General features: G+C 36.8%; 1 protein-coding gene across 7 annotated transcripts; it reads right to left on the bottom strand.

Annotated features, from left to right (window-relative positions):
- Positions 1-863: 863 nt before the first annotated feature.
- Positions 864-21,453, bottom strand: LOC107820588 (E4 SUMO-protein ligase PIAL2-like). 7 transcript variants are annotated; one of them, XM_075253243.1, is made up of 19 exons: positions 21,140-21,419; positions 19,143-19,215; positions 16,780-16,845; positions 13,667-13,738; positions 13,514-13,565; positions 13,346-13,416; positions 11,319-11,381; positions 7,609-7,704; positions 7,432-7,516; positions 7,254-7,355; positions 6,988-7,039; positions 5,955-6,006; positions 5,494-5,610; positions 4,590-5,423; positions 2,421-3,027; positions 2,212-2,338; positions 1,856-2,134; positions 1,659-1,778; positions 864-1,575 (listed from the first exon to the last, which is right to left on the bottom strand). In XM_075253243.1, exons 1-14 carry the CDS (start codon positions 21,262-21,264, stop codon positions 5,244-5,246), a joined length of 1,206 nt encoding a protein of 401 aa, XP_075109344.1. In that variant the 5' UTR covers positions 21,265-21,419; the 3' UTR covers positions 864-1,575; positions 1,659-1,778; positions 1,856-2,134; positions 2,212-2,338; positions 2,421-3,027; positions 4,590-5,243. The 7 variants fall into 7 exon arrangements, with proteins under 7 accessions (XP_075109344.1, XP_075109345.1, XP_075109348.1 ...); XM_075253244.1 differs by having other exon boundaries at positions 2,421-2,823; XM_075253247.1 differs by having other exon boundaries at positions 19,143-20,929; positions 21,140-21,279.
- Positions 21,454-21,721: the final 268 nt, after the last annotated feature.

Raw genomic sequence — 21,721 nt, 5'->3', positions numbered from 1 at the left:
ACAACCAGTTGAGATGGTTGAAGAGGAGAAAAAGAATGCTAGCACACAGGAAAAGGTAGTTAGAAGACATAGGCAACATACAAACATAGAGGAAGTTGGAGATATATTATGAGTAGCCTAAAAAGGAGAAATCTGCAATAGTAAACAAAACAAGCTAATTTACATGCGGTGACACTGCTAGAAATTCGGGTTTTAGCGACCACAAAAAGCGACCAACGTTGGTCGCTTATCTCAATATAGCGACCAAAACGTGTCCAAACAGGCTTGGTAGCTATATTGGCGGTCCCTTTACCTTAGCGACCAACTTTGGTCGCTTAGCTAAACTGATCAAATGTTCACTGTAAACAAAATACCGACCAACTTTGGTCGATATAATATTTTAATAATATAAATTTAGCGACCAACGTTGAACTCTGCATTTAAATTACGATATTTTTTAAATTATTATATATTAAAAATTAGCGACCAACGTTGGTCGCAAAATTAAAATATATATTATTTAAAGAAATATATATTTAACAATCTGGGTTCATAAGCGACCAACTTTAGTCATTTTTTTTATAAATAAGAGATCAACCTTGATCGCTAATTTCCAGTATACTTTTTTTTAAATAAAATCTAGGTTCAGTAGCGACCAACCTTGGTCGCCAATTTACAAATTTTTAATTTTTTTTATATATAAGCGACCAACCTTGGTCGCTAACTCCCAAAATTATTTTTTTTAATAGGTAAGCGACCAACTTTGGTCGATTTTCTAGGTAATAACTTTGGCATAAAATGCCTGATTTGGAAGCTACACCACCTACCAGCATACCAAAATCCCTAAATAACAATATAATTCAATTCATAAACTACAATTTCAATACTAAAATCTCCACAACCCAACAACAACACCACAACCACAACAACAACAACACAATTCAAAAAACATATTAAAACCAACAAATTAAACTAAGTTAACGCTTATTACACCTAGTTCAAAACCGGTTCTATTTGTCTAGTTCAAAGTATATAACAGTCAAGGAGTGTTTTGTACAACATCATTATCACCACCGTCTGATGAACTTTCATCAACAAGACAGTATACAGAAGGGTCTACTTGTCGAGGACGAGAAGAACGATCACGGGAAGGACGGGAGGAACGAGCATGGGGAGGACGGAAGGAATGCTCACGTCCAAGTCGAGCCTCTAGCAATGACTCACGAGACCAAGGAATCGGAAAACCTCCAGAAGCTAGGAGAGATTTGAGCTGCTCTTGCATGCCCTGGTACTGAGCATCTCTAAGCTTTTCTCCGCTTTTAGCTCGGATGTGAGCTTTGTCACAGTCTTCCACATAACGAAGAGGCTCTCCCCATCAAGTTGCTCGTCTTGCGAGGAAGTCCATATTCCTTGCATTCCACACTTATAGCGATGTAATTTCTTAGTAGGAAGCCCGTATACCTTCCCCCATTTTGGACCGCCAACAGCCTCCGTCCACATTCTTTCAGAATCCTCGTCCGAAGGTTGGATTAGCTCGCCCGACTCATTAGGTGGCTGACTGCGTATGAATTCCTCCACGGCTGTTGTGAAGCGACCCTATAAGAAAAATTACATTGAATTAGTATTTCAAAATTTATATAAAAGTAAATCAAAATACTTAATGAAAAGTGAAAACTTACATGTACAGTCGAGGCTCGGCCCTCGACCCACCTTTCTTGATCCATCTCTTTCTTTTTCTTTACAATATGAGTCTTCTTGAATAGCTCATCTTGGTTCATTGGATGCCCCAACTTCTTTTCCTGAAAACTCATAAATTTTAGTTAATAAACAGAATAGGTATACATTGAAAATTAAAATAAATTAAGCAATTACGTACCAATTTTCTTTTTATTGTCTCTAGGCTGATCGCACCTCCAGTGTGCAAGGATCCTCCCTTCTCAGATGCGTGAGCTTTCTTTCCTTTTTCGCTCTTCTCTAAGAACTTTGCGGTAAGTCATTGCCTTTGCAAATCCTCCCATAAATTCTGAAGCAACCAATCAGGCTTCTAGTTCAAATTTCTAGCTTTGGAAAAACTATGCGACAACCGTTTGCGAGCTTTGTGGTAAAAATTTGCAACCACTTCCGCGCTATAGCGATGTTCCCATACACACTTGCTCTGTATTTCAAAAGTTAAATATTATATGGAAATATCATAAATATAAATAATTATACTGCTTAAAAGAATATTTATACCTTAAATTGATTAAAATTTTGCTCCTTCAGCGAGAATGGATATTCATTCCAAGTCGCATAAGGGTCATCATAAAGCTTTCTGGTGGCTTTAGTGATTATCCTCGTAGTAATATTACTCGGGATGAACCTGCAATTTAATAAAAAACACATTAATATCTTAGTACAAACTGTACAAAACAATAAACGTAAAAATAACAAATAACTCTTACCCATCACCCTCAGGGACTATGATGATCCTGCCATATTGATCATAATGCACCTCCTCGTCATTATCAGCATCACCGTCCGAAGCATATATATCAGAGGCATGTGTGGAAGGTGTAGGGGGTCAGAGCAACTATCTCACAGGCGAAGGCTTGAAATAGATGGAGTCGCTGATGAAGATGGTCGCGATCCCTGTGACTGCGACATAACTTGATGGACCGCAAGTGATTGTGATACTGATGTCTGTGACCCGAGTGGCTGTGACACGGATGAATGTGATCCATGTGGATATGACATGGATGGATGCGATCCATGTAATGCAGATGGTTGCGATCCACGTGGTCGTGAGGCAGCTGGACTGTATGTCAGACGTATAGTCCTATGGCCCTGTGATGAAAGACCTGGTGTCTGCACGAAGATATAGGACTCGTGATGCTATGGCAGCTCAGAATAGCCCTGGGGTGGAGGATAAGACATAGGCATAAACATAGGCATCTCTGAAGAGGGTGGAAAAGATGCAATATTATCTTCTACCCTCCTCTTTGCCTTCCTATCCTTTTCTCGACACCGAAAACTAGTAGAGTCATTGTTACCTCGACCCTTGCCTGTCATCTACATAATATAATACATATTTAGATTGAAACATATAAGAAACTAGCTATAAAACGAGTTATTAAAGAAACCAACTTTTTAAAGCTCATCGACGTATTGTTCCTCGTCCGAGAATTCTTCTTCCTCACTAGTTTGAGCTTCATCAGTTGATTCTTCTTCCTCATTTTCTATAATTCTTACTTTATTTATATCAACTTCTTCCAATATGTGTTCAAGATGTTCCAAATCATTTTCTAAAAGTTCGTCCACTATTTGGTGAACACTGGAGATATCGTTTTGATATGCAACATCTAACACATTCTCGACTTCCACCTTACCTACATGCTTATTTTTTATTACCACCCACCAATCAGACTTATTCTGACGCAATGGATAAGGAGCATAATACACTTGCCTAACATTATGTGCAATTATGAAAGGATCATAGCGATCATACTCCCTCGTATGATTAACCTCAATTATGTTGTATTGATTGTGTACTCTTGTACCTTTTGTTGGATAAAGAAGATATAATTGCTCTCAAGGTTCTTTTAGGGATTGATAGACTTGTCAAGATCCTAATTAGTATATATAATTTTTCATCAAATATATTTGTGTGTAAATTGATTCATCGACTTATAACCTACTCAGATTCATCGTTGAATATTAAAAACAAAACATCTCGACTTATATCAATTAATCTGTTATAATTGATATATATATATATATATATATATATATTTAACGCTTCGTTGTACTACTTTAACTACATATATAGCATGTTAGAGTATATTTTAGTGTATTCATCCCTTGTATTACAAAAGTGTTAACGGATTACATTTATATTATTTAGATAGTAAATACAAAAGTGATTTTTAATTTTGACCAATGTTGACCTAGAAAGGACCAACTTTGGTCGCTAATTATCCAGGATTAAACAATAACAACCAACGTTGGTCGCTAATTTTAAATAAGATTTATTAATATTTTATAAAAATATTTTAAATAATAATATAATTATTAAACATTAGAACTGGGTCGCAAAATAGCGATCAAAATTGGTCGCTACTTGCTTCCCCTTTCATAACCGACCAACTTTGGTCGTCAATTTTAAATATTATTTATTTATATTTTATAAAATATTTTAAATAATAATATAATTATTAAAACGTTATAATTGTGTCCCACTTTAGCGACCAAAGTTGGTCGCTAATTTCAATATTTCTTTGACCAAGCAAGTCTGACCAGCACAGTCAATATGTTGACCACTTTACCAACCAAAAAGCAACCAACCTCGGTCGGTAAATTATTTAAAATAATTATTTAATAATTTTCTCCACATTAGCGACCAACGTTGGTCGCTTTTATTGACCAACCAACTTTGGTTAGTAGTGTGAAGGAACTCCTAAAAAATGGAAGGACGCACACTGTGTAGAGACATGTGATGGTCTTCCGAACCATAGCAACAAGCAATGTTTCGGCAATCACACATGAAGGTAAAAAAAAAACTCAGAAACCAGAACCAGCAAAGAAGACTAAATATAGTTTTATGACAAAATGAAAATAGCTGATAAACTAATCACCTGTGCAGTCATCTGCTGTGGTAATGCTGACGATGTCATGCGTGCCTGAAGCAGATTCAAGCCAGGAAAGGAAAACTGCTCTCTCCAAGACACTTCTTACATTGGAACCATCCAATGATTCAGTACGCAAATCCTGAGTAGCTGCTGAAGGGCTAGTGTGGAACAAGGGATTCATTATGTTTTGTTGTCTCTGCTGACAAACAGGAGTTTGCATATGGGCTGTAACTGCAACTGGAGTTCTATTTACATCCCTGGATGCAGATGGAAACCTTCCATATTCATTGCTAATTGAAGAGTTTCCAAATTGGAACTGTTGTAACTGCAGTATATTGGGAGAAGATAGTCCACTCTGAAGTACAGAGGTAGGAATAAGACCATTTCCTTCTGGATTGAGAGCGGGAGATATTGCATCTGTTAAGACAGGTGGTTGCAACAAATTGTTTCTAGCAGGCTCAGAAGCACCGCCAGTCTGCAAACTTGCCAAATATATTCCTGGCCAGAAATCATCCGCCACATAAGAAGCACCTGTTTGAGAGATTTCACTTGGATTAATCACTGCTGTCGTGTTCTGTACATTGATTGATGCAAGATTTTCACTGTCTTCAGTTCCAGCAGTTGTCATTGGATTCATTTCATCATCTATCTCAGTAAGATCTAGAACATCACTGTGGACATTTGAAAGCCCATCAGAACCTCGCTGTGGACTATCTTGAGCAAAGTCAGGGGTTTATCCTTGGGCTTCTCAGTATGGTCATCACTTTCCATAATCGCTTTCCATGAACCATCTGAGGATATCATGACATCTATGACATCATCACCCACCTCTTTCAAAACCTTTAAAAGAAAAAGAATATTACTTCTAGACAGGTAATTTGTGTAAAGCATAATACAGCATTCCACTTGCCTTGAACATATCTTGATCAATACGAATATCAGTGAAACACACATGCTGATTACAATGAGGACAACGCCATGATGGTCTCCTTGAATTTATGTCGACATAGTTTTCAAAGTCAAAACACTGCCAAGAAAAACACACAGTGCAAACACATAGTAAGAGCAGGTGAAATGGTGAAGAAATAATGACTAAAATAACATATCACATAGGATATTCTTAATTTAAAACATCCGTCAATGCTAATATGAATCCATAATCTTCATGAACATTTTTTGAGAAACCTATATATCAGAAGTCTTTTGGAGGATCAGCCATGTCCATAATTCTAACAGATTAAAGAACTTAAATAAAAGCTAATGAAAGACGAAAAGCAGAGGCAAGTTTCAAACATGCATGCCAGCTATAAAATACTCTAGCATAAGAGATCGGATAATAATTTATTTTTAATTACACAAAAGGGCATGCACCTGAAGATATTTGCAAGAATGTCCTTTCACTGGAATTTTAATACGTCTGAAGCTGTAAAAGCGAAGAAAGAGTAATCAGTAAATTTAACACACTGCAGCCAGCATCAGAAGAAGTTGAAAGGAAACGAAAAAAGCGCATCTTTTGGGGCAAGGGCTAGTAAAAGAGGTAAATACACTTGGAGTCCCCAAGGTTAATTACAACTACAATGGGTCTCTGTTTCGAATTCTAGGCTCTTAACCAAGTAATCCTTATTCATTTAGAAAGTCTAGAGTTCAGATGAATGGACACAATCGTCCTGAAACCTAAAACCTTAAGGTATATATACTAAAGTAACTCTGATCAAAATTTCACACAATTAAGATGATTCTATCTTTCTACATGACAGCTGACGTTTTATCTTTGATATGTTGTGATCAAAATAGGTTTAAAAAACATAACATAGCCCATCAACTTACTAGAATGGCAGAATAAGGTCCAGTAGGTTCCGTATTCTTCTTTACTTTCTTTTTGGACACTTTTTCTGATGATAATTGAATGGTACTGTATGTCACTCGTGAGAAAAATTTGATGACCTTGTTGGATACCAGAGTCAAATGTGCTATAGATGATCCTCACGTGCCCATCTTCTCAGATAATTTTCTGATTTAAGTTCTTTTTCCTTGTTTCAGTTGGCATTGACAGCTTTGCCTAGGGCTGATACAGTGCATGGCATATTCGAGGCGTGCGGGACATCTTAGAAACACAACTTAGGTCATCAACTTACTAAAATAGCAGACTCCTTCCTCCTGTCATTTTGAGTTTTGGGATAATGAGGGGGAGGAAAGAAACATAAATGGGAGCACAGAAATTTGTGTCTTTTACTAAGACGATAAAAAAAAATGAAGCTAATCATGCATATCAACTTCTTTTATTAATCATCATTAAATAGAAAAGGACAGAGGGGAAAAGAAAAAGTTTCACACAGTTCAAGATAATGCCATTTCATATACACAGCCTTATCAATTTCCGAAGTACCAAAGATTAGAAGCATACCTTATGGGGCAATTCAGAGAAATTCTTGATGGCCCCTCAATAATCTCAGAATCTACATAAACAAAGTAGTATATTAATCATATCTCCTTATAAGGATTTCTATTCAGACTTTCAGTTGGGGGATGATGGGAATGGTGAACTTCAACAATACATCTAGTCAAGTTGGCTAACAAGAACATGTAACAAAGTCAGTGTAGAAACGCCAAAAACTGACAAAAAGATCTCAGCAGTAATTTTCTTCCTGTGAATAATACAATAAGAGAAACCTGGATCAACAGAAGAAACAGGAGGCTGCTCATAATCAGGGAGCGTGGCCTCGACAGGGGTAGAGATCTCACGCATGAAGGCGACAGCTATGACATAATTTCCTTCACAATGAACACAAAGAAGAGTTAGTACTATACAGTTTTTTTTTTTAAATCCGGAACGTATTTTCAAACATACCATTAAATTGGCCCACAGCTTGAAGAAGATTCGTTCCAAATTTAAGCATTTGAGATACAGGAGTTGGAAGCTGAGGTCCAGGGTCCTACCAAAACAAACATATAAGTAAGTCGAGCCCCAATAAGACATAAGACATCCCTATACAAACACATCTCCAAAGTTTTAGCAGTAACAAACCATTAACTCAATATTCCTCTTTCCCACTGCCGTCCCATTTAGGAGAAAGCTGCACAAGTGAAATGAACGGCAATCAGAATTGTCAGAGGGATTAACCTGTCAAATATGAAGTCAGTAAGCGGACATCATTTCACTCAGTAAAAGCTAAAAGATTTTCATACTTCACTTGAGGAGGCGTTACAAGACATAGTGAGGTCTGCAGATAAAAGGGTACATATGATTTGTATGCTCCGGCTTGAGGGGGAGTGTTAGATATAGATATGTAGTTGTCCCACATTGGAATAGGTGTAATATGCCCTTTGTATAGAGTAGCTATAAATTAGCCCATCTTGTATTGCATTAGACACACAATATCAATATATCATATTTTCTCCCGTGCCTTCTCACATGTATCAGAGCAATCGTGAGAGATTTATCGTTATGCATAAATTCCAGCTACTCCGGGAAGGAAAATCAGTTGACCGGAAGCCTTTTTCGGGCAGGTCTGCCGCAAGTAAAAAAAGCCACTTTTCGGTCAATGTTGTGCAAAAACCAACACCACCACGAAGTAGATCGGGCTCCGGCAACCAACCCATAAAAAAATCTCCGTTAGAATACCCTCCACACACCGCCACTTGCCACCGGAAGAAAATTTTCCGTCGAAGTTCCGACGTCGCGTGGGCCACCTTCCGGCCATTTTTTGGCGACGGCTCTTCAGGACAAATTGTTCACCTTGCAATTATGAGCCTACCCATCCAGGTCACACCAAATTCTAACAACTTTTATATTTTTCCGGCGTGAATAGTGATTTCAAAAGTGGACTTCCGGCCATTTTTTGAAAACGTTTCTTCAGAACAATTGGGTCATCTGGTAATTCCGATCCTACCCCAACTGTTTTTATTTCATTCCAACCACTTTGAATTTTCCCGGCAGCTACAGTACTATTCCGACAGCTACAGTATTTTCTTATTCCATTGTTCCTTACTCTGTTTCAGTGGATTACATTTGATTATTTCTCTAATTTGGTAATAATTTGCAACGATGTCTTTGGGAATTGATGCTTTTGGGTCTAAAAACATGAGTTCTGGAAGCTCTAGTGTTATGATTACTTCGGAACCTTTAATGGGAGGTTCAAACTACTTAGTTTGGGCTTCATCTGTCGAGTTCTGGTATAAAGGTCAAGGTGTTCAAGATCATCTAATTAAACAGTCTAGCGAAGGAGATGAAAAGGCGATAGCGCTTTGGGCAAAGATTGATGCTCAATTATGTAGCATCTTGTGGTGTTCTATTGATTCCGAGTTGATGCCTTGTTTCGTCCATTCGAGACATGTTATTTGGTTTGGGCAAAGGCTCGTACCTTATACACTAATGACATATCTCGCTTCTATGATGTGATATCACGGATGACAAACTTAAAGAAGCAAGAATTAGATATGTCTACTTACTTGGGTCAAGTACAAGCAGTCATGGAGGAATTTGAGACATTAATGCTAGTTTCTGCTAGTGTGGCAAAACAACAAGAGCAGCGACAAAAGATATTTCTAGTTCTTACACTCGTTGGACTTCCTAATGATCTTAATTCAGTGCGAGACCAGATTTTGGCTAGTCCAACTGTTCCTACAGTTTATGAATTATTCTCTCGATTACTCTGCCTTGCTGCAGCACCAAGTCACCTAGTGATCTCATCACAAATACTTGATTCCTCTATTCTCGCATCGCAGACAGTAGATGTTCGGACGTCTCAACTATGGAGAACAGAGGAGGACGAGGTCGTTTTGGGAGATCTAGACCCAAGTGTTCTTATTGTCACAAACTTGGACACACTCGTGAAATGTGCTATTCCTTACATGGTCGTCCACCCAAAAATGCTTACGTTGCTCAGACCGAGACTACAGGGAACCAAGGTTTTTCTGTATCTAAAGAAGAATATAATGAGCTCCTTCAGTATCAAGCAAGTAAGCAGACATCTCCACAAGTAGCCTCAATTGCCCAGACTGATACTCCTGTTGCTGGTAATTCTTTCGGTTGTGTTTCCCAGTCTAGTACTCTTGGACCATGGGTCATGGACTCAGGCACTTCTGATCACATCTCTGGTAATAAATCACTTTTGTCGAATATTGTATATTCACAGTGAGAAGACTTCTCACTGTTACTTTAGCCAATGAATGTCAAACTAAAGCACAAGGAGTTGGACAAGCTAACTCATTGTCTTCTATTACCCTAGATTCCGTTCTTTATGTCTCAGGTTGTCCTTTTAGTCTTGCATCTGTTAGTCGTTTGACTCGTGCCCTCCATTGTGGTATATATTTTACTGATGATTCTTTTATTATGCAGGACCGCAGTACGGGACAGACAATTGGTACAGGACGTGAATCATAAGGCCTTTACTACCTTAATTCACTCAGTCCTTCCACAACATGTCTAGTTACCGATCCTCTGGACCTAATCCACTATCGTTTAGGACATCCAAGTTTATCCAAACTTCAGAAGATGGTGCCTAGTTTATCCAGTTTGTCTACGTTAGATTGTGAATCGTGTCAGCTTGGGAAACATACCCGAGCTTCTTTTCCGCGTAGTGTTGAGAGTCATGCAGAGTCTGTTTTCTCCTTGGTTCATTATGATATATGGGATCCAAGTAGAGTTAGTTCAACCTTGGGATTTCGTTATTTTGTTAGTTTCATTGATGATTACTCAAGATGTACTTGGCTTTTCTTAATGAAAGATCGTTCTGAGTTATTCTCTATATTCCAGAGTATTTGTGCTGAAATAAAAAATCAATTTAGTGTCCTGGAAAAGCAAGAAACAGAATGTAGTTGTTCGGTCTAGTGCAGAAGCAAAATATCGAGCAATGGCTATGGCAACATGTGAACTAGTCTGGACTAAACAATTGCTCAAGGAGTTGAAATTTAGTGAAATCAGTCAGATGGAACATGTGTGTGATAATCAAGTTGCCCTTCATATTGCATCAAATTTGGTGTTTCATGAGAGAACTAAACACATTGAGATTGATTGTCACTTCGTAAGAGAAAAGATACTTTCAGGAGATATTACTACGAAGTTTGTGAGGTCGAATGATCAACTTGCAGATATTTTCACCAAGTCCCTCACCGGTCCTCGCATTTGTTATATATGTAACAAGCTCGGTACATATGATTTGTATGCTCCGACTTGAGGGGGAGTGTTAGATATAGATATGTAGTTGTTCCACATTGGAATAGGTGTAGTATGCCCTTTGTATAGAGTAGCTATAAATTAGCCCATCTTGTATTGCATTAGACACACAATATCAATATATCATATTTTCTCTCGTGCCTTCTCACAATAATGTTTCATTGAGGAGTTGCTGGAACGAAAAATAAGAAGTCAAGAGCAATGAACTGATGAATAACAAAATACAGGTAATGAAAGCACACATAATGTCCTCAATCAATACTGAGACTGTCACGTCCCAAACTACCCCCAAGACGTGACTGGCACCCAACTAATACCACCCGCCAGGCGACCCATACTTTCTTACCTTAGCCATTAATTTACAGTATTTGATTAATCATAAGAGTATCAAAATAATCTGTCAACTAAATACACACAATTTATATCTCGAAATATTATACTGAAATTCTTGCCCAAATCCCATACCAACCATGGAGCATCTAAGGGAATTGAAAAAGACCTCATATGAATAAATGATAAAGACTCATTGAGCAGCCCCCACGAACAATGCGGCGGCTCACCTCAATAACTGAATCAACTATAGCGAACTTGTCGGCTACTAGCTCCACTTTCACCAATAGTATCTGCATAGACAAGCATGTAAGGAGTGAGTTATACGCAAATATAACCCAGTAAGATCCTCGACCCGCAACTCTGAATACCTCTGGAACAAGTGCTAGAAAATACAAACACATAACAAGCACACAAATAATACGCAAAGAAATTCTTTTATCATATAATTACTCTATAAGGTCCAAACAATAATTTAACAACAATACTATATATATCTCAACACAATCTACATGAAGGACTTGTCGTTAACGACAGTGCAGGAAATTAAGCAAACACTCCAACGAGTCCACGGCAGCATACACAATGCCCCAAATCTATCATAGCGGCATACACAATACCTCAAATATATAGCGGCAGCATACACAATGCCCCAAATCTATCACGGCAGTAAACACAATGCCCCAAATATATAGCGGCAGCATACACAATGCCCCAAATCTATCACGGCAGCATACACAATGCCCCAAATCTATCACGGCAGCATACACAATGCCCCAAATCTATCACTGCGGCATACACAATGTCCCAAATCTATCACGACAGCATACACAATGCCCCAAATCTATCACGGCGGCATACTCAATGCCCAAAATATATAGCGGCGGCATACACAATGCCCCAAATCTATCATGGCGCACAGCTGTATCAAACTCAACATCATGGCGCACAGCCGTATCAAACTCAACATCATGGCACACATCCGTATCAAACTATCAAACTATCAAACTATCAAACAACTTATAAAATAATTTTTTTTCATAAAATAATATATTTGCGGCTAGTCTAAGACCACCGACTCTGCCAAGCGCACCCTTGTCCCAACACATGGACCAGACAAAGAAAATACATTTGTAAAACGGGTTTTACAAAAGCAAGTATCAAAGCTTAAAATCTCACTTACCTCCCTAACGACAAGCTCTCTATTCTTGTAACATCCAAATACCAACCAAACAGGCTCCAATGGTATCAATCTAAGCAAAATATTAATTAACATTGTCAATTATGCTAGCCGAGGTCAAACCTCAATTACCTAAATTTCAATTTTAGACCTCAAATACGATGCTTTAAAAAGGTAAAAACATGTCCCAATATCTCCATCCAAACGAAACATTGAATTATAATCCCTATAACTTATTATCTATATTCCATCCAATAATAATATTCCTAAAGAAAAATTAAAGTATCTCCAATCCAGTATCATATGGAGGGTCACGAAATTTCCCACGTCCCCCCTACTTTCATCAAACATGCAAGACAGCTTAAGGCAATTAATTGATATTGTTTCTTCTTCTCAAGTTCAAAATAGTTTCAACTATATCACATTAGAATAGAGCATATTGATATTGCTATGGCGATAACAACACCTGACCCTCCCTTAGCCATCAGATATTCTAAGATATTAAAGTTCGAATAGACTTTTTAATAGGCCAACTCTCAGTTTACACACTTTATTATGCCATTATTATGCTAGATAAAATAATTCAAAGTGCATATTAAAGTAACGATTCATACCTGAACCTTATAAAATTGTAAAAGATTTTCATGGTAGTAAGTAGTTACTGTCTCTGGCGCCGTCAATACTCCTGATGCTCTTCATCTAGTTTTTTCACGTTTATAAACCAAGAAAATTATATTCCTTATTCTAATACCCTAATGTTCTCATATAATGTGGGCAGGGATGGCTTGGCCCAATTCCTTAATTTTTATTAATTTAGGCCCATAATTATCCAACTATTATATGTAATATGAATTATCTCACTAGCAAATTAACTAGTATACTATCTCATATATATTATAATAAATGTTTCTTCCACTAGCTTAGTATTTTGACTATAGATACACACTAAATTAATTTTTTTTTCAATCCCACAATTAATAAATATAAAAAATATTTTAGGTTATTACAGAGACTCGTGTACTTGCTGCAAAGGGTTACATAGATGTAATTTATGATAATATGCAGAAGTTTTCTTACTGCTTTCTCTCCTTTAGAAAGGTTTGTATTCTTCGTTATTTGGAAATCATTCACGAAGCACCAAATCCAGGCTACAAGATTGACAAAAAATATGGCATCAGTATCACCAGCAATACAGTTACACTAGCTCACTGGCCACCCGTAAGGGGCTGTGTTTTAAGTTACTACCTTGGCTTCGAGGAAACAAATTATCTGACCCATTTTCAGTCGTGGATAAAATCTGCAAATTTGCACACAAGCAAATGACTGAAATGTAGTTAAGCACATATTCCAAGGAAAAAATTGAACTAACCAAGTAGACTCAACTATGGAAAAACTAACCTCTAACCGAACAGTGGAAGAAAGCCATGAGATATACATGTCACAGCACCAAATAACAGCTAGCAGCAAATGCTGAATATGAGTAAATTATAACTTAGTGGCCATAACATCAGACAATTCCTGAAATTCATACAGAAATATAGGACCCAGCATTTTGTATTAATTTAACTATTTATTGAGTATCACTTTGACCACTCAATCATCGTACCGATCTCTCCACTTTGACTCCTCTGTAGTTATTCAAATAAGTAAACTGATAATGTAGCCAGCATAGGTACATCAAAGATATTCTCTACCATCATCGAGGACCTCAACAGAGACAGAAATCAAAAACTAAGGGCTATACCATAAACGGCACATGACATTTTGTACTAGTAGAATGAGTTTTTGAATTAGCATACTCTTTTTAGCTGCTTGTTAATATTATAAAATTACTTTAAGCACCTTTAGGTCTCTCCTCTTTTTCTATTTTCCTACCCTTCTGAGATGGATATATTGTCAGAACTAATTCCATAGAATTTCTTAAGTCCTGTTTAAAGCCCAATCATTCTAATTCATTACAAGGTCAGCTAGCTAATAGGATATTTGACATAAGTAGGGAGCCTTATCACCTCTCTCCTATGCAGTTTGGTACCATAACAGCAACTACAGTATTTTAACACCCAAGGTGAGGTTGGAGATTTTGTCCAAACAGTAAAAGATCAGTGGGCAAATAAATGAAGAAGGAACCAAGTTCATCATAGTTAAGAAAAAAGAAACAAAATTTTGATAAAGGATATAAGAAATAAGGTTATGTAAGAGAGTTGCTGAAAGTGAAAACAATCTACAATTTTCATGAAGTACCTCATAACCAAAATTTTCCCTTTAGTAACAATAACTCATCCATGATCAAAAAGGAAATGGGATTCCCTTCCTCTTTTTTTTAAGTGGCATGTAATTCAAACAAACTAAACTCCAAGACCTCTTCCTGGCTCAGGAACAAAATGATTCGAAAAAAGGAAATAGAAACCTTTTTTTTTATAAGGGAGGAAATAGAAATAATCAACCAACATAAAACACTATGTTCCCTGCATCTTTAGGATAATCCCTCTTACATGAACTTTTAAGTTAGAGAAGTGTAGCATAAAAATACAACCTCTATGGTCAAGCTTCAAATGCGACCTTTTTCTTCTAAAGGAAGATTGGGATTTTCCTTATCAAAAAAAAAAAAAAAGCAAGATTGGGATTTGTTACTTTCACATGTTAGGCATTAGCCTTCGGCGTTGCAATATCACTTAAAAGAATTGACAAAATGGTAATGTGAGTAGCAGTAATAATCAACAGAAAAGAAATGGAAGATATACAAGATTCTTCGACCATAAGAATTTATAACACCAGCACAATTAAACCCCCGAGTAAAACCACAAATATTCTTATGAAAATTAACCTTTGATATACAAGGCAAATTATTCATGTGAGGTAAATTGACCAAAGCATAAAAAAGATTAATAAATTCAGATGTCATTCAAGGATAAGAATTTTTACATACAAATTTTTACTTCACGTCGAAAGTTATGGGTTTAGTTGAACCCGCTGAGAAAACACTAGATCCGCCTCTATAATAGCGCTTGGGCCACCACATATAAGCTTCTATCCCTCCTCTATCATTTCTCAATTTGGAATTTTGGACCCATTCCCAATATATGTAAGTAATTTGTTTTCTATGACACATTAATATTCTCTAAAATAGAGGTTCTCTGCACCTAAACTCATCCCTAAATAAACTTAAGGCTTAATCCAAGAAAAAAACAAATAAATCTTAATCCCATAGGTTAGTGTGGCATATATGGATCCTTTTAACTCCACTGTATTCTATTTTTAGCTATATCCAAATTAAAACCACAGAGATAGCAGCTTGAACCAAATTGATGACTTTGGACCAAATGGAGAAAGAAGATGGGGATAACAGAACGGAGATTCCCTTTGGTTAGTTGGAGGAAATTGCCACCGCAGAAGAATTTCGTGGAGACAAAAGTCAAAGGTTCTGTAGCTTCATAATGGACATAAAAATACGAGTTTCTTTCATAAGATGATGAATGCTCACAAAAGGTACTACAACATAGATAAGATGGACATTAAAGGAGAACTGGTTGATAATCACGCTAGGGTTGAAAATCATATAATGGATGTTTATGGAAATTTGTTTAAGGAGGAGGAATTGAGGAGACCTGATTGGTGTGATAAAAATCTGGTCACGCTGGTATGAAAGAGAATGGCTCCAGAGCCCCTCTGCTGAGGAAGAAGTGCTTAAAGTCACTAAAGGTGTTGACGATAAAGCACCCAGGCAGGATGGAATTACTATAGAACTACTAATTCATCAGCTAATATATTCCCCAGAAATCGAAAACTAAGTGATAAAAGTTTTGTGAAATCTTCTAAACCCCTTTCCAAACTATACAAGCTTCTTCCAAAGCATACGGCATTCTGGATGTAGATGATAATACATACACAGATAGATCTTATATATATCGTAGAATGAAGTACCACATGGTGGATATATGTATATACACAAATCTGCCGAATCACTCATGTTATGATCTTCTACATCGTGGGTTTTCCCATTCCACCACTGGCTTACGTTCTTAGCCATTTTCCAAAAATGATGGTGCATCTTGAAGAATGATATTATGGATACATTCGAACATTTCTTCTTGAGAGGATGCACGGAGAAAAGCTCTTACGCAACATTTATTGCACCCGTACCTAAGAAGCTGGATGCAAAGGATGTTAGATATTTTAGGCCAACTTGTTTAGCGGGAAGCATTTATGAAATCCTCTCAAAATGTATAATGTGGAGGATTTTGCTTGAAAGGAACCAAAGATGCTTTTATGGAAAGAAGAAAACACCAATTTAGTTACCAGCAGTATTCAATATCTAAAAAGGTGACCTATGCTGTTTATAAAAACGATTACAATGTAAGTTTAGACATTCTGGACTCGACATAGGATTCTCTGCTTTGTAATGGTTGTTCACATTCAGTACTAGCTTGGTACTGAATGTTACCAGTAAAATTTCCCTGTAACACACATCTTTCAACTTTATCACATAAAAGTTGACTAGTTTCCAAATTTACCTGGACAGAAATCATAAGGACCATGACATGTGCTAGCATTGAGGAATCACAATGGCATTTGCATATCTACATCATGAGATGAATTTAGCAAAAGAAGAACTTAAACTTCGGTTATTTATCTGATAAATAGGTGAACTGTTACAGATAGGAAACTATGGCCTAAATAAGAAAATTTGCACACTTGGGATTGAAGAGTACATAATCTTTGCAACCTGGATTTTACAGATCACATGGTTTGCAATCAGTCAACGGATTGCAGCAATTCGCAGCTCAATCAGAACAACATCAATAGATTTAGAGCAAAAACATGATTGGAAGGACGATACTGCATGTAAATTAACTTTCTCAAACGAACTTACAGGTCTTCTATAGTAGATGAAAAACAATGTGACTGAAAATACAATGTGATTAACAAAAGAGCAATATACAAGTCTTTTATAGTTCTGTAGTAAATGAAAACATTGTGATTAACAAAAGAGAAGCATAATTTGGGGTACCAACACCGAAAACACAAGAGGGTTTCATAATATATTAGGATATAACCAAAATGGCACACCAGAGCCAGCAAATATGAAGGTGTTTTCAAGAACCAAATTTTTTTTTATCTCTAACTCCTATGGGATAAAGATGTCACACCATCATCGACAAGACATCAGTAAGGAAATAAAATATTTACAATATAAAAAATCACAAAAAAAGAAGATAATATAGCATAGCAAGTAACCATATTCATCATCATCACCAAACATCAACCTATAAAGTACTGCGCAGCATCACAAATACATCCATCCCCCTTGGTCAGAACTCGGGTGTTTTACAGATAAGAAGACTGGTTTCATTCAGGTCATAATCTGACAACCATTGAACTCACTTCACTTTTTGTGTTAACTATTCTATTTTGTGCACCATCAGCAGAATTAAAAAAGACATCACTTAAAGAATACCCAACCAACTAATCTTTAAACCCGAGTTTAACATTATAAGAAGGTTGCACAATGCTTTTTGGATCCAAGAGTACTAGAGTGATGATAGCATTGGAAGGTCTAATTCTCAACCCCCCCCCCCAACACACACACACAAAAAAAACCACCACCCCCCTCCCCCGACACCGTGGAGCTGAATATAGAGCTCAAGGAAAGGTTAGTGTTAATCCAACAAAGTCGCAATAAGTTAACATTAGAACAAGCATTAACAAGTTAGAATCCCCAAAAGTAATTGAGGCGCCCCTAAAGGTCCATTTTTTATCCTCAACTTCTCTTACTTGTAGTATCATTGATAGCAGGATCCAGGGGAAATTAAATTGGCAATCTCATATCTAGATTTAAAATTAGCTTAAATTCTCCACTTATACGAATGCTGAGAAATGCTTCCAATTATGATCAAATGTAGCTATAGACTAAAGTTTTGTTGGAGAACAAATTACTGCAACAAACAACAACAACAACAACCCGTATAATCCCACTTAGTGGGGTCTGGGGAGGGTAGTGTGTACGCAGACCTTACCCCTACCCTAGGGTAGAGAGACGGTTTCCAAATAGACCCCCGGCATCATTCCCTCCAAGAACTTCCCACCTTGCTCTTGGGGAGACTCGAACTCACAACCTCTCGGTTGGAAGTGGGGGTTGCTTACCATCAGAGCAACCCCTCCAAGAACAAATTACTGCAATGAAAGGATAAAAGGCATAGATTATGATGAATCATAAATCATAACAAGTACATAGTTATCTTTCTAAATTATCAGTAAATTGGAAGCGCAGATACATGGAAAGTTTGGACTTATCTAAAATATGCAAATCGCACTTCATGACAAAGAAATTTCTTAATGGGCGAGAATGACGGCATACAGATTCTAAAAGGTTAAACAAACCCAACTTTGTATAGACTTCAAGGGAAGCCAACGGATTAGGCCACTCAAAGCTCAAGAAAGTTAATCGCCATCATAATCAGGAAGCAGCAACTGAAGAACTGACCGATTTCTCAATTTCAGAAGTAGTTTCAAAATTTGACACTGGCAATTATTAGGTTAAAAAAATATTCCAACATATGAAAGCACATGTAGGCATTCAAAACTTCTGCTTTCACTTTCTAGGTTTTTTCTGTTCAACAACATGTCCACCAAAAGAAGTTGCTATATTCTAAGCAGCCCATATGCCTCTACGACAACGGAGAGGAAAATTTAATATTTGCTCAGCTTATTTACATGATGCAGGGCTGCCACCACAGATTCAACTGAGAACACAATTGACATCATCCCTTTCACCTATTTTCCTGATCTAACTTTAGAGCCTTATGCTACACAACTCATAATCAGATGAATGAAGTTAACGCAATATGATGAAATCGGTGTCATGATAAAAGAGAACCTGCTTCACCAGTAGAGGTAAATCTTGAGCATTATTTGGAACCTCCTGTTTTGCAATGGCATAATCAATGCCTCTGCATTTAACAAAGATCAATCACTCAGGAACATTGATAAATAAAAATAGCTTATATGTCCCTTCTCCAGCTCTCTAGAAAAGGACAACATACAGAAAAAGAAAATTGAGTAAAAAAATCACCACTACCACTTTCCTAGCTGATTTGGCACTACATAGAAGAAAGAGACTCATATTCCTAATTTAACCGCAGGATTCTGAAAGAGATGGAGGAAATAAAACCATTTTGCATGATGAAATACCAATGTGTCACTCTTGCGGACAACGAGCTAATGAGAATTAAAAGAGATATCACACGACCTTTAGCCTTTCATTCCAATTGGAAACATACTGAGATATTACATGAGAGCATAGCAAATGTGAAATTTAATACCATAATAGATTGGTCAAGAATTTCCATTCAGAACGAAGTTTCAAATACTACATAGAAAGTCCTCTGAACAAGCCATATATCTGATAAGCTCTTCCTCAAAAATAAGGAAAATATTAGGAAGTAATTGCCTACTTCTTTGTTTATATGTTTATTTGTTATTTGGTTAATGCGTTTAGTAGTTAAAAGCTAGTTTAATATCACTAGGGAGCATCTTCAACTTAGAAAGGTGGATCCAAGATTTAAGCCAGTTAGGTGCAAAATACATGCACTCATTACTCTTGTGTGACAGTGGAAGCGCCCACGCCTACCACCAATAGCCTATATCAACAACTAGTAATAAAGTCTTAGAAAACCATCAGGAAAAAAAACTGCTTTAAAATTCATCTATCTGCTTCGAAACAACTAAAACTCTCAAGCTGAATAAGTAGCCGCACATTAGACACCACATCCACATTCTTCTAGGAATAAATTGTAATCATAATTAAGCACAAATGCACAATACACTCTATAAAATGCATCAATATCCCCATATAAAAAAAAACATAAAAATTCAAATTTTCATACTTTTAACATGCAATGGCTAAAAACTCGAAGAAAAAGTAGTAAGCACCTCTATAAATTTTTGAGAGAAGTAAGCGCCTATATAGTAAGCACAAAATATATAGTTTCTGAACGTGAGAGCGCGAAGTACTCAAATACATTTGAGCAAAAGAACCTAGATATAATGCAGAGTACAGAAAAGATGCGCTGATATGCCCAAAAGCCAATTTATGTATGAAGGCTAAAACTAGATAGAAAACTGAGTAAAAACCCAGATATTAAGCACAAAAAGTATTTTTCCTGAAAGCGCAACTAAAATTCAAAAAAGAAAGAAGCAAAAAAACTAGATAGCAGTAAGCTAAAAATGCAATAATATCGAGGGCTAAAAATCTTTTTTAACAAAAATTAGATATTAAGCAGAGTATGCATTAAATAGAATTATTTGGTGAAACAATAAACGTGAAAGCTAAAATTCAAAAAACAAAATCACCAAAAACATAGATATTAAGCACAAATTTGAATGCACGAGCGTTATAAACTTGCATATTACATGTAGTAACAATTATAAGGAAAAAAATAATTTTTAATGGCAATCACTATAAAAGTAGCGTATTTATGTGTTTCCGTCATAGAAGATTAAGGACAGTCCAGTGCACTAAGCTTGGGAAGGGCCGGATCACAAGGGTCTGTTGTATGCCGCTTTACCCAGAATTTCTGCAAGAGGTTGTTCATTCAGCTCGAACCCTTCACCTCCTATTTACGTGGCAGCAACTTTAGCAGTTGCATCAAGGCTGCCCTTCTTCTGTCTTAGAAGATTCGAGAAGAAAAATGAGAAAAAATCTATTAACGCGCGAGAGCTAAAATTCAAAATAAAAATCAGCAAAAACCTAGATATTAAGCAAAAAAAAAAAAAAAAAAAAAAAATTTTGATCGTGCGATGGCTAAAAACCTACAGTATATTATACCAAACAACTATAGCAACTACAAAGAAGGTTCGAGAAGGAAAATGGACCTAGCAAGTGAGAGGCAAAGCTGAATGAACTGCTGAGGGTCGATTTTAGGTTGAGAAAACACGTGCATTGCTAATCGATCAACTCCGACGTCGACGCCGGCCGCCGGTACGGAGTTCACCGTCATTGTAGTTTTTGGTGGTACTGTTTTTCAGATATAGGCAATGAAAGAGTATATGAGAAGGTGATGCGACGGAAAAGGGCGGGATTCAGCGAGACATTTTAAAAAGAAATTTTAAATAGTGTACATTATTCTCACTATCCTAGACAAGAGAGGTTGCGACCCCACTTCCAATCGAGAGTTTGTGAGTTCGAGTCTCCCCAAGAGCAAGGTGGGAAGTTTTTGCCGGGAAGTATGCCGGGGGTCTATTTGGAAACAGTCTTTCTATCCTAGGGTAAGGTCTGCGTACACACTACCCTCCACACCACTAAGTGAGATTATAGTGGTTTGTTGTTGTTGTTGTATTCTCACTATCCTACGTGACAGTAGACACTATTTATTTGTGAATATCTTTTTTAACTTGGGTCGGTTAATAGTGAAATTGTTTTTGTTTTTATTTTTATTTTTTGTTTTACTTTAGTTT

Source organism: Nicotiana tabacum, chromosome 5, assembly GCF_000715075.1.
Source record: "Nicotiana tabacum cultivar K326 chromosome 5, ASM71507v2, whole genome shotgun sequence".
Taxonomy (NCBI): domain Eukaryota; kingdom Viridiplantae; phylum Streptophyta; class Magnoliopsida; order Solanales; family Solanaceae; genus Nicotiana; species Nicotiana tabacum.
This window is presented reverse-complemented; position numbering and strand designations above follow the sequence as displayed.

What these genes read in the sequence shown, in the direction of transcription:
- LOC107820588 (XM_075253243.1), bottom strand. Translation starts at nt 21,264, where the DNA reads ATGACGGTGAACTCCGTACCGGCGGCCGGCGTCGACGTCGGAGTTGAT. An exon ending in TACCTCTACTGGTGAAGCAG is followed by an intron (nt 16,846 to 19,142) that starts GTTCTCTTTTAT and finishes CTCATGATGTAG; the next exon opens with ATATGCAAATGCCATTGTGA. An exon ending in TTTGTTTCCTCGAAGCCAAG is followed by an intron (nt 13,417 to 13,513) that starts GTAGTAACTTAA and finishes TCAATCTTGTAG; the next exon opens with CCTGGATTTGGTGCTTCGTG.